General features: G+C 31.4%; 1 protein-coding gene across 3 annotated transcripts in view; it reads right to left on the bottom strand.

Annotated features, from left to right (window-relative positions):
- The window catches only part of NCAM2 (neural cell adhesion molecule 2), a gene marked incomplete at both ends in the record, with an annotated part of 418,249 nt that overhangs the window by 2,785 nt on the left and 393,012 nt on the right, over positions 1-22,452 (bottom strand). For all 3 annotated transcript variants that reach the window (XM_084232218.1, XM_084232219.1, XM_084232221.1), the window contains one exon: positions 4,034-4,238. In XM_084232218.1, the coding sequence (XP_084088344.1) occupies positions 4,034-4,238 (205 nt within the window). The remainder of the gene's footprint in view (positions 1-4,033; positions 4,239-22,452) is intronic.

The raw sequence follows: 22,452 nt of genomic DNA, 5'->3' as shown, positions 1-22,452 counted from the left end.
AAGAATATATTTTTTTCTACTTAAATGCATTTTGCCATATATTTTTTCACTCAGAAAAAAGTCTTTTTTTTTTTTGGCATTGTGTCTTTAATTTCAAATTCCAATAGTTCATTGTTGTTATGTAAGAGAGTGACTGAATTTTATACATGACCTTTTATCCTGTAAATATGCTTATAATTACCTACTGGACTGGTTTCTGGAATTTTATGTTATTTATGATTATCTACAAGTTTGTATTAATATAATTTTCTTCTCTTTAAAGAATTTTTTCTTAACATGTCTGGCAAAGCACATCTACTGACAATATAATTCTTCAGTTTTTATTTGTCTGTGAAAGTCTTTATAGCTTCTTCACTTTTGAAGACAAATTTTACAGGGTACAGGATTATAGTTGGGTGTTTATTTTCTCTCAATACATTAATATTTCACTTTGTTTTCTTCCCACTTGCTTGGTTTCTGAGGAGAAGTTGGATGTAACTCTTACCTTTGTTACTCTATGGGTAATGAGTTTTCTCATCCAACTTATTTCAGGATTTTTTTTCCTTTGGTTTTTCTTTATCTTTGGTTTATATTTACAAATGGTAAGTCTAAATATAGGTATTTTGGTTGTTTTGTATTTGTGATTTATCTTCCCTGCTGTTCTGTGAGTTACCTGGGTCTGTGGTTTCATGTTTTACAATAGTTTAGAGAAAGTTTCAGGTATTATTATTTCAAATACTTTATTTTTTTCTGTTCTTTTCTCTCTTCTCCTTCTGGCATTCCCATTAAATATATGTTTTCCTTCTGTAGCTGGCCCACAGTTCTCAGGAGGGGATGTGGAACAAATGCATAATATTATCCTACAATTAGGTCCAGTTATTTTTATTAAGGCTGGTGTGTGGATTGTGAATTCCACGATTGTTTCTAAGGTATCTTCTTGTCCCTTTCTGTCACCCTTAAGAGGGAGAGGATGGCTACATTGGATTTGAGTTGAATCTCCCTTTTCCCAGGTGGAAGTCTGGAATGGGTTAGAAAATGTGTATTTTCCTTTTTCCATATTGAAAAAAAATGCCACAAACGCTCTCTCTCTCTCTCTCTCTCTCTCTCTCTCTTTTTCTCTCTCTCTCCCCCACACAAACACACACACTCACATGCTTTAGTTACTTCTCATGATTCCTTTTATATTTTAAAACTTATTAGATAATATGACAGGTAACTTCCTCTTTTACATAGCACTTATAGCCTAGATTACACATTTATTTGAGTGTTTATAACTGAAATGTTTCCCATTAGAGTAAAAGCTAGATCTTGACAGGGTCTTGCTTTTCTCACAGCTATATGTGAGACTTAGACAGTGCCTATACTAACAACTAAATATTTGTTGAAATAAATACTTGGGTAAGAGTGGTACTACAGTTTGATAAACTGAATATTATTAGCCAGATTTATAAGATAAGCTACCAGGATGCAAGATAAACATAAATTTAAATTGCTAAAATCAAAATAATGGGGTTATCTGAGATTTTACATTAATGTTATCCTGTGAACTATTGATTTTCTTTTTCTCCCTGGAATACAATGACCTTTAAAAACTATTCTAAGATTGTAATTAATGTGCTTTTGAACTAGTCTATACAGTCTTACAACTTTTGATAACATTTAAGAACTAATCTCAGAATGCTTGGGATCATGTTTGGAAGCAAGTAAAAATACAATGAATCAAACCAGTAGATCCTGTTTCTCACTGATACTTTATATTTTCTGTTTTAAAAGATTATTGTGCTCTTCTTCCAACTTGAAGAGTATTTTTTTTTTTTTAAGATTTATTTTATTTATAGAAGAGCCAGGGTACAGGCCAGATGCATGGGGGGGTGAGAGGATTCACCAGAGACAGAGTGGGGAACAGAACAGGCAGACTGACTGAAATACACTGCTGAGGGAAGCAGCGGGCATGACAGGAGAGGTCTGCTGCACCATGTGGGATTCTCCCTGGCTGGCCGGGAATTGAACCCATGCTGCAGAGGCTGCAGACAGCTTCACAGCGCTGCGCTCAACTGCCTGCGCCACCAGGGAGGCCCAAGAGAGGTTTTTTTTAAAAAAGATTTGATTGTTGTTTTCTCAATGCAGGGGAAATTATGATGTAAAAGCTACGATGGATAAGAAGCAAGGAATGAACCATGTGTTTTCATATTCCCAAGTCTTAAGGTTAATTAAACACAGCAGGGTTTAAAAGTAAAAGTGTCAGTGAATAAATTAGCAAACATGAGTCAAATAAAAATAAATGGCAGAACTTGAATGCAACTTAGTATTTTGCAAATGGTCACCAACATCCCTTGAGTTAATTAAGGTAATAACATGAAGTTTCTTCATGCTTTCTCTTAATCCTAAATCCAATCAATAATAGTTGATGCAAATGAAGGAAGACATTAGAAAATGGGTAAAGGCAGTCAGTTAGGAACAGGGTGCTCCAAGCCCCAAGTCCCCTTGCCAGCCTGACTAAGGAATAATCACAGACCAGGAGGGTGCACCCCTCCCCCAATTCAATTAAAAATTGATTGTTCAGAACATCAACATAATAGCATACTAGTTTCAGATAGGTAGGCCAAGTAACACAGGCAAACTCAGTGGACCTTCACAGCCTAGGATATACCAAAGGCCTAGCCAATCATCAAGAAACACAAGAGATACTCAATGATCAAACCCCTATTCCTCACCCACTATACCCATCTTACCACCTCAGTGGCTACCCACTTGGGAGCCCTCTTTGCTGGGGAACTTTCCTGTCCTTCTTCTTATTTGAATATTTTCGTATTGAAATGTTATATAAAATAGTATGTAATAGACAGATGTAAAAAGTAAAGGAAATGTCCTAGCCCTTAAGAATATTCATTTTTGATTCAGAGCTTAATATACACATATATGTATCATGAGTGTAAATGTGAATGTGTACATTTTCATATGCTTCTTGGTTATTTTTTCATTGAGTCCTATTGTACTTTTGAGATTAAATACAAATCTATCTTACTATGAACAAAACAGAAAAAAATATAGCTTTTTAATTATTCTTTTACAAACAAAGGGATTCTCTATAAAATTTAGCTCTATATATTTTCTTGGAATTCATATTCTGTTTAGTTAAATGATATGCAACAGAGAGCTTTAATTTCTAATATATAGACAACTTCTGACCAAAAATTTGGAATAGTAATTTCAGAATCTGTAAAAATGTATTGCATAGCATGTATAGCATTTTACATACAATCTTGAAATCTATATGTAATCACTTCTTCAACTTGAAGAAATCAACATATTTCTTTTAACATAGTTTAATAGATTTTTAACTCTAATTACTATTGATTTCCTTCTTTTATTCTATATAAACTGAAAAAATGTGGGGGAAATCATAAACAATGAATTTGTGTGATTATCTACCTTACTCTCTACTGATCATCTATCTATCATCTCTTTATTGATGATCTGTTTTTAAATTTTGACAGTAGGGCCTCCCTGGTGGCACAAGTGGTTATGCACAGCACTATGAAGCTGTCCGTAGCCTCTGTAGCAAAAGTTCGATCCCCAGCCTGTTAGGGAGCAACCCATATGGCACAGCAGACCTCTCTTGTCTTGCCCGCTGCTCCCCTCAGCAGTGTTCTTCTGTCAGTCTGCCTGTTCTGCTCTTCCATTCCTCACTCTGTCTCTGGTGAAGATTCTCACCCCCCTCATACCTCTGGCCTGTACCCCAGTTCTTATATGCATAAATAAATAAATCTTTAAAAAATAAATATGAAGTTTGACAGTAATTATTTTCAGTGGGTATCCCATTTTAAAGTTTAATTTTCAATAGTCTATTTTCAAAGTCTTTTGATTTTATATGATATTATATGTTACATTTAAGGTCATATTTATTTAATGTCAGGAAGCAGGTAGTGCAGCATCTACTCATCCTATAGTCAAACACTTTACCTTGAACAGATAACCAAGGGCCTGAATAAACACACAAGTGAGACTGTGGGCATTTGTTTGATGGAATGGGATGCCGATGTCTGATACTCACAAATATGCAGCTTTTCCTTCTTCCAGTTCTTTGCTTTTGCCACTGGAGCCACTTTTCTTCCCACACATCCTCCTGGTGATGCACATCAATAACCCACATTGTCGAATAAAGAAGCAGCTGACATCGGTCACCACGAGGATTAACAAAAGTGCGGCAACACCCAGGCCAATGACTGCTCCAAGCCCAAGACCATTAAAAAGTGTGTCTTAAAAAAATAAAAGAAAAGAATTCTATTAAATGCGAAATTAAGAAAGATTAAAAAATTATTTTCAAAATAAATCATACCTAAGAATTCCAAAACTAAAAGACAGGGAAAAAGTAATGGTCAGTAGCACTTCAATTTCCTGAGAAAGGGAGCTAGTCTTTCTCCTTTTCAGGTGATATTTTAAATAACTAATATGTTAATGATTTGAATCATTTTTAGAAACTTTCTTTAGAGAAAAACTTTTATGTAACTCTTCATACCAATATGCATTGTGATTCCCTGTGGGGAAGATAATGAATATTATTATATCCTTAACATACTCTTTCAGAAAGTCGCAGTCATTAATAGATCAGCACTTTGTTAAAAGGCAAATATAGTCAAAACTCCTATAAGAGAAGTGTTAAATAAATATTCTATTAAGAATGATTTTAAAGATTTAAACTTGCAAACGAGTGTTGTAAGCCATTTACCTTGATAGAGAACACATTTTAAATACCTGTCTATTCATATTTTAAATCACTATTTTAGAATAAATGATTTACTTATATGTTCCAGTTAATATTTTAACATATCATATTAGAAGCATACTTTTACAGAGTTGTGATACTTAGGACTTTTCTAAAGTCATATCAGGAGCAGGTTGGGGAGATGGAAGTCACTTTTCCTTGGCATATATTGGGGAGGAAATTCAGAAAGTATCTATGAAATGGTAAGAGGGGATAAGGCGGAGTATGCTCTCTGGCAAAGGAGAAATAAAAGGGATAAGGGACAATGAAAAATGAATCAAGTGTTATATGTCTGTATGTGAGTATGAGGGTAGGCTACACACGGTTTTGAGAAATTGTTTCTTAGGAAAATTCCTACATATATACATATGTAAAATAAATTTTGTCACATTATTAAAAGTGCGCCAATTTTAAAAAAAAATTACTTATGCATACAAGAACTGGGGTACAGGCCAGAGGTGTGGGCGGTGAAAGGATTCATCAGAGAGAGAGTGGGGAGCAGAACAGACAGACTGACTGAAATACACTGCTGAGGGGAGCAGCGGTCACAACAGGAGAGGTCTGCTGCACCATGTGGGTCAGCTCCCTGGCCACAGGGGCTGCAGATAGCTTCATAGTTTGCGTTTTAACCCCTTGCGCCACCAGGGAAGCCCTCCAATATTTTAATAATGACTTGAAAATGCCATCCAATGAAATTGATATCACTGTTTTAATTTTAATTTACTACTAGTTGGATGATCTGGAACATTTGCACCTGTCTGAAGACTATTTTTCTGTGACTAATATGACTATGACTATAATGACTAATGTGAATATATCTATCTTATTTATTCCAGGAAATATATTAGTTATTCCTTTTTCTTAACACTCTTAGTTTGCAGGTAGGTTAATAAAAAGCATTCTCTTTGTGACATGCTGGCCTGACACTTTACCAGGAAACTGTTTGTTTCACCTGTGCTGGAACACAGGTTAATAGTAGTGTCTCCAAGATGTTGCAATGAGAAAGTTTTCTTTTTCTGAATTTTTTTTTCTTTTAAATAAAGTTTTAATTATGTGATATTAGTTTACAGCATTGTATATTATTCAGAAAAGGGATCCTAATGTTCAGGTGTATGCTTCCACACCATACCCAACACCAAGGCACCCACCGTCTTCCATCATAATTCATTGTTTGCCCCACCATCATGCTCCTCTTCCTCACTGGTAATCTCCATTTTATGGTCAGATTTCTAGGGTTTATTTTTGATTTAGCTTTGTCTGGTTATTTTGTTTTCCTATTTCCCACATATGAACAACACTGTCCAGTATTTGTATTTACTCCTCTTCAATGTTCAAAAAGAGTGCATATATTTCTTTAAATTAGCTTTTTTGCATTATTCAGGGAGATATCTAGAAGTAGAACTCTTAAACAATAAAATCATCATAGGGCCCCCCTGGTGGCACAGCGGTTTGAGCATAGAGCTCTGAAGCTGTCTGCAGCCTCTGCAGCACTGGTTTGATTCCTGGCCAGCCGGGAGATACCCACATGGCACGGCAGACCTCTCCTGTCTCACTCACTACTCCCCACAGCAGTGTTTTTTGTACATCTGTCTGTTCTGCTCCCCACTCTGTCTCTGGTGAATTCGCTCACCCTTCCATGCCCCAGTTCTCGTATAATAAAATAAATCTTTAAAAAATAAAAATAATGAAATCATCATAAATAGAGCTCACGTGTTCACGTGAGTTCTAATTTTGATTATGATTATCTTATTTCTGTTAAAAAGAAATAAGTAATGAATACAATAATTACATTGGAGAAAAAAATTATTCATACTACTTTAAGAATTTCCTTCCTGCATCAAATTTTAACATGCTACTTGACAGAAAAATGGCCTAATTAATACCCACAGAAATTACTTCCTACATATCTATACTCTTAATACATATGCCCACTTTGATGAAAGGCTGGAAAAACAAAAGTATTTTCCAGTCATGGGGATTTAATATTTTTTTAAATTTTCACTATACATATAGAGAATGAAATTTCAAGTATTATTTCTCAAATTTTAAATATATATCTATATACGAATTAGAAAATAATACTAGTGTATCTCTTGCTATATAAATAATATATCAAACATACATAGATCACTTTCTTTTTAGTGATTAAAAAATATCACTTTCTTTTAGTGATTAAAAAATCATTTTATTCATCATTCATTTTCAATATAAATGATCCTAACATGAGTCTATTATTATAAGGTAATGAGGACAACTCACCTATGAAATTTTATTATCCACAAAACTTTTTTTTTCAAAATTCATAGGTAATCATTTTCAATATATTGTGTATGATTCACCAACCAACATTCAGGAAGGGATGGATGAATAATACATATTCAATTATACTTCAGTCCCTGTGGGTTTATTGAATCAATGACCTTGTGATTTAAACTAGTCATTCCCCTCATAGTTGGTTTAGGTTCCTCTCATATACAGCCATGATTTGAGGCAATAAATTCAACAGATCAATGACCATATATCTTCCCATTAGGTTAATCCTTATTTACCTTTTCAAGTATGGAGAGTTTTGCTTTGTTCTTAAATGCACTGTTTCTGGCATCAGAAAATCTTGTTTCTATTACCTTCATGGGTCTACTTGGGTGTTTCCCCTCATTTTAAGGCTCAGATGTCTCTTCATTAAAATGGATACAATTACAAAAACAACCACCACAAGTTAGGTCAGTGGGTTGTAGGAGTGTGGATGTAATAATGTACTTAACACATCTAGCACTTACGTTCAGCACCAAGTAAAAATTTGGCCAATTTATTGATTATCATCATCATCATCATCATCATCATCATCATTATTACTAATTTTAACTATTATAAAATTCCAAGGAAATAAGGGTTTGGTGAAAAAAATAGACAATTTAAAGTTAAATTCATCTGTAAATATACCTTTTTTTATTAGCAACCTAGTGCAGGCAGTATTTCTTATTAAGCATTAATTATTCTCTCAAGAATACAGTCACTATTTTTTTAATGACTTAGGTTTGGCTAGTCAACTTTTAAATGATAAATATTTTATTTCTGACCTTTTCGGCATTACACCGGTATATTGATTTGCTTCATTTCCGACTTTAACAAAAGCTCTTTGAAACACTATATTTGTAAAGTACCTTATGGTAAAGGAATACTGATGCTAAAATAGATACTTGTTTTCCTAGGGAACAAAATTAAAACTTTTAAGCTTACAATTAAAATTTCAAAGGTTACTTGAAGTTATTTTTGTGAAAACCAAATATATTTTTTGTCATAGAGGAATGGGCTTGGACATCAAATAGGTCTATGTTATAAATATTTAATTAAATTATCTTTCAAAGTTATGTTTACACTTCAGGTTGAGGAAATACTGAAATGGTTATATGTTTTTATGTCCCATGAGGTTACATTACAATAACTATGAAAGTTAAACTTCCAGGTTTCACTTTTTCAGTTTTTAGTTTATTGTGGGAAGTTTACTTGATCTTGGATTTTTCAAAGATGAAAGTACAAGCAAAATCACATCATTAGTATAAACAGATTAGCAGTGATTTATTTTCTCAATAATGTACAGCTATGGGCCTCCCTGATGGCTTAGGGGTGAAGTTTCAGTGTTATCACCTCTATGGCATGAGTTCCATCCCCTGCCAGGGAGATAGCCCACAAGGCGCAGCAGACCTCTCCTGTCCCACCTGCTGCTCCCCTTAGCAGCATTTTTCAGTAGATCCACCTGTTCTGCTCCCCACTTTGTCTCTGATGAATCCTATTAACCCCTACCTCTCTGGCTTACACCCCACTTCTTCTATGCAAAAAAAAAAAAAACCTAAAATGCAAATACTTCATAAGTTGATTATGATTAAAATTATTTAAAAAATTTAAACTGAGCATAAGTCATTTAAAGGTATTTAAATTCATCTTTTCTTTTTTAATTTTCCAGTATGCATTCACACATGCCTTATATTACTTTCACAACAACTCCATTTCATAGGAAAACAATACAATTGAGTTACAAAAAGGAAAACTGCATTCCTGAGACGACATTGGCCCAAGTCAGGTGATATCCCTTGATACCAGTTAGCTTCAGTTTTCCTATTTTTTACCTATACTAGAATCAACACATTCTATATTCAGCATTAAATAATCAAAAGACAGAGATAAAATAAAATGAATAAATGAAAATGTATTATTTATTATAGAAAAATGTCACTATTTTCACTGTATTACACGTGGTGGTCCAATTAATCATATTTGTTTCAATTATGTACATTATTTATCTAAATATTCTTGCTTTTAGCTTCCTTTTTTCAGTCATTCTTTTTATTGCTGTTATCAAAAGAAGCAATTTTAGATTGGAGTTGAATTATAAGCAAAACTTTAGAAATTGAAAAATTCAAACATCTATGTTTTAGTACATATTTTATTACTGAAAACAATTATGGGAAACAATCTGATTGGTATTTATTAAACTCCCTCTCATTTGTACCTTTTGACTCATTTAATTTCCCTGTTCAAAACAAATGGTTGACTTCTAATGTTTCCAATGTTGTGTCGATACCCCCTTAACTGTATTAAGTAAAGAAATGGAATACTACTCAACTATCAAAAAATGAACTCTTGTCATTTGTGACAACATAGATGAAATTGGAAGGGATTCTATTAAGCAAAATAAGTCCGAAGGAGAAAGACAAATAGCAAACAGTTCAGTCATATTTAGACTGTAGAGAAACAAAACAAAACAAACCAGAAACACTAAACCAAACAAACCCAGAATTTTGTCTTAGAACTGAAGCTATTGGGGGTAAGGGGGAATGTGAGGGCCAGGGGAGCAAGGGGCAGATGGACACAATGAAGTGTGGTGAAGGATTATGTGTGCTTTGGTGATAGGTGGGGTGTTGTAATCTACATCTAAGGAAATGTGAACCTAAACCTCCAAATTATATATACATTGTTGTAAACAACTGTTACCTCACTAAAAGTAAAAACAATTAAAAAGATAGGAAAAAAATCACTGCAAATTACATTAGCAAGGATGATTAAAATATCATTTTCCATTAATTTCAAAATTAAAAAAAATCAATCAGCAAACTTAAGAGCAATTCTAATTGAATTTTAAATTGTTCTACTCTAGGACACTCATATCATTAATTTCCCATACACTGGGAGAAAAATGGAATGTTTTCCTAAGGTATGTTTTTCTCTTGAATAATAAAGATAATATTTTATAATATAATTATTATTTGAAAAATGCAATGCACATTTTATATGAAATAAATGTTAATGGAAATGCTAATCTTTTTTTCAACAACAGTGATTTTTTTTCACCTATTTCCTGATCCACATACTATCGGTGGATATATCTAAATTATAGTTTTTTATTCTGCTTCATATTAATAAAATGTAGATACCAATTCCCATGTATCCCAGGTAAAGTATTCTTTGAGCAGCATATCTGACAGCACTTTGGGAATTCCAAAGCATCATACAAATAAACGATTATTTCTTTAAGCTATTGTTTTCTGGTCAATTTGGAATAATAATAAATTATGTCTTCTTGTTATTTGTTTGTATATCTTATAAAAATCTCCTTTTATAAAAAAACTTCCTAGATTTTAGCTAGTATAAACTTTTGGATATTAACATTCATAAATTATGAAATACAAGTAAATTTAAATATATCATACAAGTGTTCTCATTTAAATTATTGTTTTTTGTGTTATCTTTATTAAGAAGTTAGCTTTATGATTATTTCTCTTCTTCTGGATTTTAGTTCTGCATTTCATTGTGACCAGAATTCACCAAGTTTTTCAGTTTAAACACTTTCCTTTCAAAATAATTCCTATTTATATAGTAATTTTTGTTTTTGGTAATCCCATTCCTTCCATTTGCCAAGTTAAAAATCTTCTTGAGGGGCCACTCTGGTGGTCTAGGGTTTAAATCGCAGCATATCACTTCTAAGGCCTGAGGTCAATCCCAGCCAGGGAGCCAACATACATGTCACAGCAGACCTCTCCTGTCTCGCCTGCTGCTCCCCTCAGCAGTGTATTTCAGTATATCCACCTGTTCTACTCCCCACTCTGCCTCTGGTGAATTATCTCACCCCCTTGCACCTCTGGCCTACACCCCAGTTCTTCTATGTGTAAATGAATAAAATATAAATCTTTTAAAAAATATTTTTCTTGATCTTTGTAAGACTGATGTAAGAATGAATGAAAGCAAGAATGCTTTCTTCCACAGATGACACTGACTTTTGCTCAGTTTGAGGACAATAATACTTTTTTTGTTATTTCTTCTTCTGTCATTCATTTTTTATTCTTTAGTTTAATAACTGTTGCCTTTTTCATTCTGCCATTATGAATACATTTATTATTATGGGTATTTTACATAATATTTTACAAATCTGCAATTTCATTGAAATAGAAAATAGATTAAAACTATAGAAAGATTATTACACAATGGATCAAAAGCTCTTCCCTAAAGACTGCACTTCTTTTGATATTTTTACTCTGTCATTGTCTTGGTTCACCTTTGAACAGCTCACCTTATTCATGATAAAAAAAAATTATTTACATCATTTAGCATCCTGAGGAAACGCACTTGTTAGCAACTCTTAACATTCACTCCAGTTCTCATTATTCAGATATTCAGCAGCTTACTGAACTAACTGAAATAAAACTGTGAGATACAACATGTAATCTCATGCATTTTTCAATGAATGATTTAAAGGGGAAAAGTATGTAAAGCTAGCAGTATCTGTGGATAGCTGTGAAAAGAACATTGTTATCAGTGAAGATAAAATTGCAAAGTAGTTACGAGGTAGCTTGTGGATGTGGGCTCTTGCTGTGCAATCTATCTTCCCTCTTTCTTATTCCACCCATATTTCCATAATACATAATGCCATATAGGCATTTCAACCGCTCTTCCATTTTTGGATTGTAGAAGGGAGGAAATTATTAAAGTCAGCCTCTTATTTATGATTAGTTACTGAATTAACACTAGAATATTAATGTCTAATTATAGTTTTAAAAAATATATTAGAGATACATACCATGAAGTTATATATATATATATATATATATATATACACACACACATAAATACACATAAGTATGTACAGCCCACATACCTTTTAGTGGGAAGATATTTTAAGTGGTACATCACTTTCCCCTTGCTATATAAATATCAATCCAGCCCTCCATAATATTCTAGTATATATCTTTGTAAAGCTAAAACTATTTCCTGTAATAAGTAATCTAAAAGGTAGTTACTGTTCTATAAAAGTGTTGATGGAAACTTGTCAAATTCACAATGATTTAAAAGTACATATTTTAACATAAGGTAATTAAAATAAGCTGTGTTAAATTTTAATAAATTCTTAATTTGAAAAAAAGGGCAAAAATAGGAGATAACCACTCTTTTCTGGTAGGTATTTCAAATTACTGAAAAATTTAGAGATGATTATTTTTAATGTTATTCAATCCGGAGCAACTGTAAGTCCTGAGAAATTATTAAATAACTAAAGACCTTGTGCAAATAAATATGTGTGCTCCTACGGACACTGGCATTTCAGATTAACTGTGTTGGAATGGAGACCAAAAATGGCATAAAGCTTGGCCCAACCATCATTGTCCAGTGAGCCACTAAAATAACCAGCACGGAGTGAGGTGGGGGGCTGCTATATATTTTCTAGGCCTTTCAGAAAACGTGGAATCGTTTGTTGGGCTGCACAAACGCAAATTTATAAGATGAAGACATCAAGAGGGTGGCACTGTTCAAAAAAGAACCTCGCATACATGTTACCATGGTAACACTGGAAGAGACTATAATGTTACCCAGCATGGCATTTCTGTAAACAAATGAGGGCAAGACATCCCCATGAGAAATAATGTTCCTATTGGGCATATTAAGAAGCCCATGTGGCAATATATTTAAAATCTGCCCAGATGGCATCCTAAAACTTGTGAAAGAAAATGATCAGGAAAGAAAAAATGAAGCCAAAGAGAAGGGTCCTTGAGTTCAACTGTAATGCCACTCTCCCCACCCAGAGAAGCAGAGTTTTGGGACAAAGTATAGAAAGTAGCCTAAGCTTCTGGAATCTATTGTCTATGAATCCACGGGATGAAGGTGTGGGGAAAAAGTCATTGTATTATTAAAAAAATATGGAGTAAGGAGATATATTTTTATATAATTATTCAAACTGCTGTTTTTGAAGGTTTTTCTTATCTCAAATCTATACTTTCTCCTTACACAGTTCATATTTTATGTGTTCAGTTTGATTTTGTGAAAAATGATTATTTACTATAGGAAATTAAGGTTATTATTAACTAGTAGGACAAGGAGCTTCTTAGATTTGCATAAATATGATCAAAACATATTGACCTGTATTAAAGAACTGAATTATTTACATTTTAGTTCTATGGTTCAACCACTAACAAGCTAGTCCCAGTTTTCTGTTAATACTAAAAGGCTGTTCCATGTACAGAAAAAGGAAAAAAAAATATTTTCAGGAACAGAAAGTAATATGCTTTCTTAATGACTATATTAAAAACTTTAAATCATATCCATGTAAATTAAAATACAATTAATCTACAAATTGGTTCTTGAAATTATAAGTCATTAATATGTGTAACTTTAAATTTCCTAAATATATGACAGCATAAATGAAAAAGTAAACAATATATAGATGGTATTATTATATTCCAAGGAATTTGTAACATTCCACCTATTGAGAAATTTCCAGTTCTAAAAACTCACTGTATTGCATCAAGAGACTTTTATTTCTGCCTTGGGATTATGGCCAAAAATCAATTATATTATTAAAATGGCTGTTAATAACACATATAGGATATATGAATTAATATATTATATACTGTCAGTATAAAATGAAAGTGTAGATTTTCAATTTATTTTAACATTATAACTTATATATTCTCCAATAGGTGATGGTTATACAGACTGTGGTAAATCCAAAGGAATATTACTCAATGCTGAAAAGAAACAAGCCATCAAATCAAGAAAAGACATGGAAGAAAAAAATGCATATTACAAAGTAAAAGAAGTCAACCTTAAAATGCTGATTATTACATGACTCCAACTTTATGACATTATTAAAAATGCAAAACTATGAAGACAGTAAAAAACACCACTTTTTCCAGGGGTTAGGAGAGAGAAAGGGGTAAACAGGCAAAGCACAGAATTTTTAGGGCAATGAAACTATTCTGTATGATACTTAATTGGTGGGTATATTTCATCATACATACATCAAAACCATAGAAGTTACACCACCAAGAGTGTTGTCCTAATGTAACTGTGGTCACCAGGATAAAATAATATGACCATGTTGGTTCATCATTTGTAACAAATATACCACTCTGTGTTGATAATGGGGGAGGCTATATATATATATATATATATATATATATACACACACACACACACACACATATGGTAACAGGGAAAATGGAATTCTCTTTACCTTCCCCTCAATTTTCCCAGGAACCTAAGACTGCTCTTAAAAAAAGAGTCTACTTAAAAAGGGAGAAAATACAGTAAAAATATCTCTAAAATCTGCATGGGAAATGACTAAATGTCTCGATTAACTGAAAATAACTACAAATAAAATATATACTCTTTTTATATATAAAAGATATACTCTTTTATATCCTTTAGCAACTAAAGAAAAAAACCCAATGACATGTTGATTAAAAAAAAAGATGTCATGTTGAGTGATGAATAATGCAACAACTCTTAAATATTTCATCTTTCTGTTTTTGATGATGGAACACACGAATGAACCATACCAGACTCTGCAATTGATAGGTATTTCTCTGTATTCCCTTAAATAAATTTTCCTATATGTCTCAGTCATTTTACAGAACAATGAGCTTCATGTTAGAATATGAAAACCCCTTTTTTGTTTCTCACCAAAAAGCACTAAAAATGAAAATTTTTTATCAACAGCATCAGGAATTGTTGTACTTAGCTTTGTGTTTAGCATGCATATCCATTTTAGTTCTTGTGAAAGACTAACCAATAGCAAATTGTCAAGAGTGCCCAATAGTAAATTGAAGAATTCCTCAAAATAGAAATACTAGTTTGCAGAAATTTTAATTTTTGTTTTAACCACATTAAAACAAAACAATAAAGTCTATAGTCTAATGTGAATGTTTTAATAATTTAATATTACTAATTGTATTGAGAGGAGAATCAGTATAGAAACAAGACTATAGTCACTATATAACATGTTTGAAGCTGTAAATTTTGATTTCTCAATGAAAAGATAAAAATGAGAGGGAAGTATCCATTCTAGCTTTTATTATATGGTAAGTAAAATTACATTAAAAGATAATGACGTGACTACTTCTGCCCAAAGTGAAAATAATTTTACAAGGTATTTTCAGAAAATGTGTAAAAATCAGAAAGTGATGAAATTGGGTATTCTTTTTTTTTAAAAAAGATTTATTTATACAAGCACTGGGGTACAGGCCAGAGGCGCGGGAGGGTGAGAGGATTCACCTGAAACAGAGCAGGGAACAGAACAGGCAGACTGACGAAGTACATTGCTGAGGGGAGCAGCGGGCGCGGCAGGAGAGGTCTGCCGTGCCATGTGGGAATCTCCCTGGCCAGCAGTGAATAGAACCCGTGCTGCAGAGGCTGCGGACAGCTTCATAGCGCTGTGCTCAACCCGCTATGCCACCCGGCAGGTTCAAATTTGGTATTCTTTTAAAATCATAAACTCAGCGTGCTTATTACATTGACCGTGGGGCAGTAGTTATGTGTAACAGAGTGAGGAAGAGTGAAACTGACTAGAAGAACTACCATAATTCCTAGAAAAATACTAGTTGACTCGATGCACAGCTTCTCCTTTGCTGCATTGATTCTTCTGTGGATAAATTAAGAAGCAGAGGAACTAGGTCAAAAACATAAGACCATATAAATTATAGACCAGAGATTTACTTACGTTATCTTTGATTTAGGCCAATGTGATAAAACTGAGAAAAACAGTTTAAGTTCTTGACTATGTCAAAGAAAACAGACATGATTTTTCTGATCCTCAGTTTATTACTATAATAAGGTGTTTGATTACAATATTAAAATAGACTTCCTTGGATCTCCATTTTTTTTCTTTTGTTGGGTTTGAATTTTTCTATTGAAGTAACATTGGTTTACAACATTGTATATGACTTTGAAGTATAGAATCACCCCAGATCTCTTTAGTTATTTCACAGCAGCCCAAAGCAACAAAGTAATATAAAACTAATGAAGTAATAAAAAGTTACTGTGACAGTCATCATAAAAAGATCTGAAATTCCCAGTTACTTTCCATTTGATATCATCTCATAGTCAAGGGGTTTCAGGAAAAATAAAAATAAGAACAATAAAGAAAACAACTTAAATCTCTCCCAATGTATAAAATTTCTGTAATACTTTATCATCTTATGAAAGTATAAATATTACACCAAAATATACATATACTGAAATTATTATTTTGAAAATATATAAGCATGTTTTAACAGATGACTCATACATATATGTTATATATAAATATATAAAGACATAAATTTTGGAGTGAGTTGCTTTAGAATAGGAAAGATTAAATATGTACTTGAATAATTCAAATTTTGAAAATTAATGTTTTTCTACTATTTCATTTTTATCTGGCAATGCACTTGACTGTATAAGAAAAATATATATTCATGTTTCAGTCAGCAATTGCTTTTTTAGATGTTAAAGGATTATCATTTGAACCAGTTTCAGTGTTAAAATAAATGAAAAATAGTATAATCTCTTAAGAACACTGTACTGGCATCTAACTGTGACTTCTCACTGTATAAGTTATTTAACATCTGTAGATCTCAATATTCTCATCTAAAACATAGGAGATATGATATCAGATTTTATGAAGAGTGAGTGAAATAATGAAATATTGTCTTTGCTTTCCACATAGCATTTGACACAGTACGTGATCAAAAATAAACCTGCTCTATTTCTGTATCATTATCTGTAAGCTTCCAAAGTCATTTTTGTTTCATACCTTGGTTATGGATGAGCAATGAGTTTATTCTCATGGTGGTCATATGGAATGACTGCAACATTCTAACCAAAGGAACTGGAGAAAAATCACTTTAAGTATTCATTTATTCTTTTATAAACTTTTGAAGGTATACTTGCATTACTAAACTTGTTAACTATATTCATGTGCTTTATCAATATATCACCTCATTATTTTGACTTCTCAGTCAAATCATTTCTAAGAGGACCCTAGAACTAGTGTACTATGAAAGTAACAGTATTTCGCACCATTTTAAATTCTTTATACAATAAGTCTGCTCATATTTTATTCATTCCCAAAGAGAAAACACTCACTATTTACATGTTTATTACACTGGGACATTGGATTTGGTCAAGTTAGAAATGAAAACACACAACAAGGACAGAAAAGGTTTGTACCAGTAATAAAGAAAACACATATAACAGCGATTTTCCTCAGTTTTCTTTATTACAACAATGGAGACACAAAAGTACAGAAAATAAAATGACATTTAATATACTATGAAACACATGTATAGGATTACACATAGCGTTGGATATTATGCTGGGGTTTTAAATAAGAGATGATACTGAGGACAATACACTTGTAACATGTACATTTTTTCCCAAGAAAATAAGCTATGATGAAAACAAATGCAATTAAAATGATCTGAAATAGTTACTTTTAAACTGAAGTGTTAAACATAACATCAGTGTAAGATGTGAGATAAAAATATTCTGGAAAGAAGTTCATGAACTGTGAATGCTATTTAAAATAGTAGTGATAGACTATTTTTAGGGAAAAAAATAATAGCTAGGAGACTTATTTCATAGAGCCCATTTAGTACATACTTAAAATAATGATAAACTTGGCAAAATTTAAAAAAAAATGATGTTACCTCTTAGTATTATGCAATTTCTCAATGTGTAACTTTGTATTATTTCTTAACATATGATGATAAAGAATAACTGAATTTCACCATAACACAAAATTAAGAAATTAAACAACATACCTAGACTGAATACAATAAATATTAGATTAGTTCAAATTGAAATTTAATTTTACTTGGATTTATGTATCTTTAAAAAGTAGGTAAAATAATAGCATACCAACAAAGACATGAGGACATCAGTTTCAAATCAGATCACCACAGATATATAATAGAAGTATTGAACATATGTGTTTTCCTTGACTTTTCGCCCCTATTTTGCCAGACAGTAGCTACAACTGACATTATAAATATTTCACTTTTTGGTATCATTTGTAGATAGATATTTTAGGCTTTGAATTTAGTTAATAGCCATAATGGGAAATTCTCCCAGCTATCTTTATTTGTTTTGTAATTAATCTTAGCTAAGATAATGAAACCAAAGTTTTTGTTATTACACTCCCACCACTTTCTTATTTCAAAGCATTTAAATTTAAACATAATGAATATTTGTCTTACATAAACATTGACATGTCTTTTAAATTCATTCATAATATTTATGTATTATATAAAATTTTTAAATACAATGAAATAGAGATAATACTACCAATGTATATTTAAAAGTTGAAAAGTTAATTCTAGACTTACACTCCAATTTAGAGTTAATTCGGAAGAAAAAATGTTAGATATCAGAAATATTTTTTTTCTATAGTTAAGTGGAAAAATTACTGTGGTAATACCTTATAAATTCTAACTATCAAGTATTAATAGTGATGAAATAATGCTCTTTATTTCTGTAGAACATAATCAGTTGATTTAGAAATGTACTTTTTACCAATTTTAATTTATACTGAAATCATTTCAAGGGATCTACTTTTAGAATATTTCCATTTTTAAACTTCTGAAATATGTGAATTTGGGTTGCCCATTCAATCAATGGTGAAGGTTCTATGGCTTATATACATGTCACAAATGCTAACTAAGATTTTAAAATTGACCAATAATTAACAAAAAAGTAAGAGAATAAATGAATCCTTTTTTAATCATGGCTTGAAATTGAGGAAGGATGGGAGAGTTGGTATATATAGAGAAACACAGAGAAGAGAGAGAGAATATTATTGTAGAAAGAAAAGAAAGCCAAAAAAGAAGAGTCTATTTAATTTGTACATATTCAAAGGTTGTTTAAAGGATGTTACATTATACCTCACAGATCTGATCATAATACAATACATAACATAAAACATGCATATATGAACCTCATGACCCTATTTCATTATTTTTTGAGTGGAATTATAATACATAAAGGGCTAAAGAAAATTATAAATGATATATTTAGATAGCATCATAACATTATTTACTTAAACAATTAAAAATATCTTAATGCTACTAATACCATAACCGAAAAGAAATAGGTGGAAATTTTCAGGTATTTTTCTGTGATTTGGTATATTTATTAATTATTATAAACCAAAAATAATATTGCATATAGTATTAGCTAACTATTCTTGAAACCTAGACCCAAACATATTTAAGAATCATATTAGCACTCTAAATCCATCTTAAATCACTACAATCACATACAATTTAAAATCATATGTAATTTCATTTTTCCATTTTTCATATAGATATTCCATATTCATAAATATTTCTCATGCTTCTGAAAAAATTATCCAGATCCAAAAGTAGCTGATCTAATTTTCTCTTGCACACTATATTTTGTTGAATATAAGTGAATAATCCTAAATCCAACTGCACGGAGTTGAAATTATTGTGGAATTTTCCTTATTATAGTTTCAATTTAAATTGAATATAAGTGGGCATTCCTATATAGAAATATTAAATTAAATGTTTTTCAAAATTTATAACTTATAAACTACTGTGCATACTTACAATTTTAAGTATTCATTTAATAAGAATGGCTGAGTATAAAAAATAAAATTAAAACTAATATGTAATTATAGAACTGATACATATTAAATAGATTTGTTTCTTTAAACACTTGAAAAACTTTAGGCAATGGGGAAAAAAGGCTTTTTAAAAATTAAGACATAAAGCATTTCAGTCTTGTCCATGTCCAATGCATGTATATGCACCTGCATAATGATTTTGGAAATAATATGAGTGTGGTGTAAATAAAATAGTTACTTCAAATGACTATTAATATAAAAAATGGGAATGTATCTAAATTTCTTCAAGTCAAAAGAAAGTTTATATGAGTGAATTACAGCTACATCTTAGGCACACTCTGTCAGCATATCTCAAACATGGTTCTGGTGGCATTTATAGTGTCCTGACACATAATTATAGAGTTTGGATGAAAGTACAAAAGCCAGTAAGACTGAACAATAAAACGTAGAACAGAAGATATATTAGGAAAGTTTGGGAAGAGACAGAAGGTAACATCAAGGTTTATATAAGAAATGAATTCTGACACTCTGCATGAAGACAATAACAATCATGCATTAAGTAAATCAACCTAGATCATCACTGATATAATATGGACAGATCAAACTTCCAAAATGATTTAACATTTGGTAATGTGATATACACAACAATAGACAAAGTCACATATTTCTGTTTAGATGTAATAACAAAAAGCTCACCTTAACACACAAGTTCATATTAATATATTCAGAACCAGAATTTTATTTGAACCCATTAGATAGAATGAAAGTATTATATGCTATGAAAGAGAAACTTAAAATAATTTGAATTGTCATTCCTTGCTTACCAATAGTATCATTTATTTAGACCTGTAGACAGACAATTCTCAGACCAAAAGGTACTCTAAGTTTTTATGGCTGCATGTAAAATAATGTAAAGTGAAGGTAATGAAGATAATAAATCAGAAACGCACATACTTTTGAATTTTTAAAAGTACTCCAAAATTTTTTATCTCTAGGAGTCTCATTATTGAAATGTAACAACTATATTGTTCACAGTTTTAAAATTTCCTACTTCTTATAAAAGTAAGGCAAAACACAGAGCCTGTTATTGTAAAATGTCTGAGAATTATTTTAAAATTATTTATGCATATTTCAGAACAGTAAAAAAATGTTCATCTAAGAGTATTTGCCAAAATGATCAATATTTTATTCATTTCAGGATTAAAAATTTGACCGGTAATTAGATGTCAGAAAATCTAAATGAATAACTCATTAAATATAAGTAATTCTGCTAACATAATAAAATTTAATTTTGGCTTCTTCTCTGAACTGCTAAAATGTCAGTCTAGGTACCATGCTTGACGTAAGCATTCTTTATATAACTATTGGTGACCTGAGTTGAGGAATATGAAATATCAAAAAATAGTCATATGTGCTATCTTATTAAAGATATATTCCTAGTTCACTACATGATCTTTGTAATCATTATTACGTTTGTATCATTATTAACTTATTGAAAGGATAAATTGAGGTTAATAATGAATGGCAAATTGTTCTTGGAAGTATTATTGGAATTCTTTTCTTGCACTTTCTACATATCATCAACATATCTGTATGTCTTATTCAAATGCAGATATCATGGAATATAATGAACAATTATAATTAATTTGCAACAAACCAGTATTGGCTATGGCTGCTTTAAAAACAGAGCATACCCCATAAAAAGGTTAGATTTACATGCTGCATGAATTGGGGAATCCCTGTGTCTCTGCAGGGAGAAGGAGAGAAATCAAAGTCTGTTTTGCCTGTGGATGGGTTACTTTCACATTTTACATGTCTGTTGATGGGTCAGAAAAAAGGACAGCAATAGATGTCAAGGAAGTCAGAAAAGATGAATTAAAGAAAAGGGAGGTTTAGCTATAGAGTTTACATAATTATTATCCTGTAGATATTTTTTAAAAAATGTTAGAGAATACCTTCATGCAACAAAACAGTTTTGATGAATTAATCTCAAAGCTCAGAGTCCAATGATTTGACCATGTACATACGGTCATTCTTACACATATGTGTTAATTATTTGCTTCCTAGTGGCCCTGACTGAGTAGTGAGACTCACTTGCTACAGTGTGGTTGGTAGTGCAGTACAAAACACTTTTCTCAATTTCTAATGAATTAAAATATTTGAAAATAAGAATCATTACTTATGCTGTTCCCTCAATTTCACTTCCTTTGACAGGTAGAATCTAGTAACACCTCCTGCTTATCTCAATCTTTTTCTTGAAATTAGTAGCTAAAATATTTCCTTCTCTCTCTGATTCTTACAAAGAAATTGACTCTTATGTGTCCTGGAACATGCAATAAATATTTACATTGTTAGAACATCAATACTTCATGTCAAATCAAAACATAATCCTTATGCACTAAAAGGGCACAACTTTTTAATCATATCCCAATTTAATTTCTTATTTACTTTGGGGCAATTGCATAGAGCTATTTTTAGTTAATAAAAAATCTGACTTTTATCACTATTCAAATTTAAAAGAAGAAATTTTTCTTTCACTTCTTTATTCCTGATGACATTTTAAGTCAACAAAAGGAAAATTGCACAACAGGCATAACATCTAACAAAATACATGTGATCAGGTTTATGTTTTAAATAAATGGTAAATATCATTAAATATTAAGAATGCTTATAAAGTTGAAAACTTACATTTAAAAGAATAACAAAACCAATATTAAACATTCACAATTCTACATAATAAAATTACAATGTATACAATGTATGACATGGCTATTGAGTTATTGCAAATAATTAAAGAAAAAAAGATTAGATTTGTAAATGT

Source organism: Talpa europaea (genome assembly GCF_964194135.1).
Source record: "Talpa europaea genome assembly, chromosome: 4".
In the NCBI taxonomy this organism is placed as follows: Eukaryota; Metazoa; Chordata; class Mammalia; order Eulipotyphla; family Talpidae; genus Talpa; species Talpa europaea.
The sequence above is the reverse complement of the archived record's forward strand: the minus strand, read 5'-3'. Positions and strand labels throughout refer to the sequence as shown.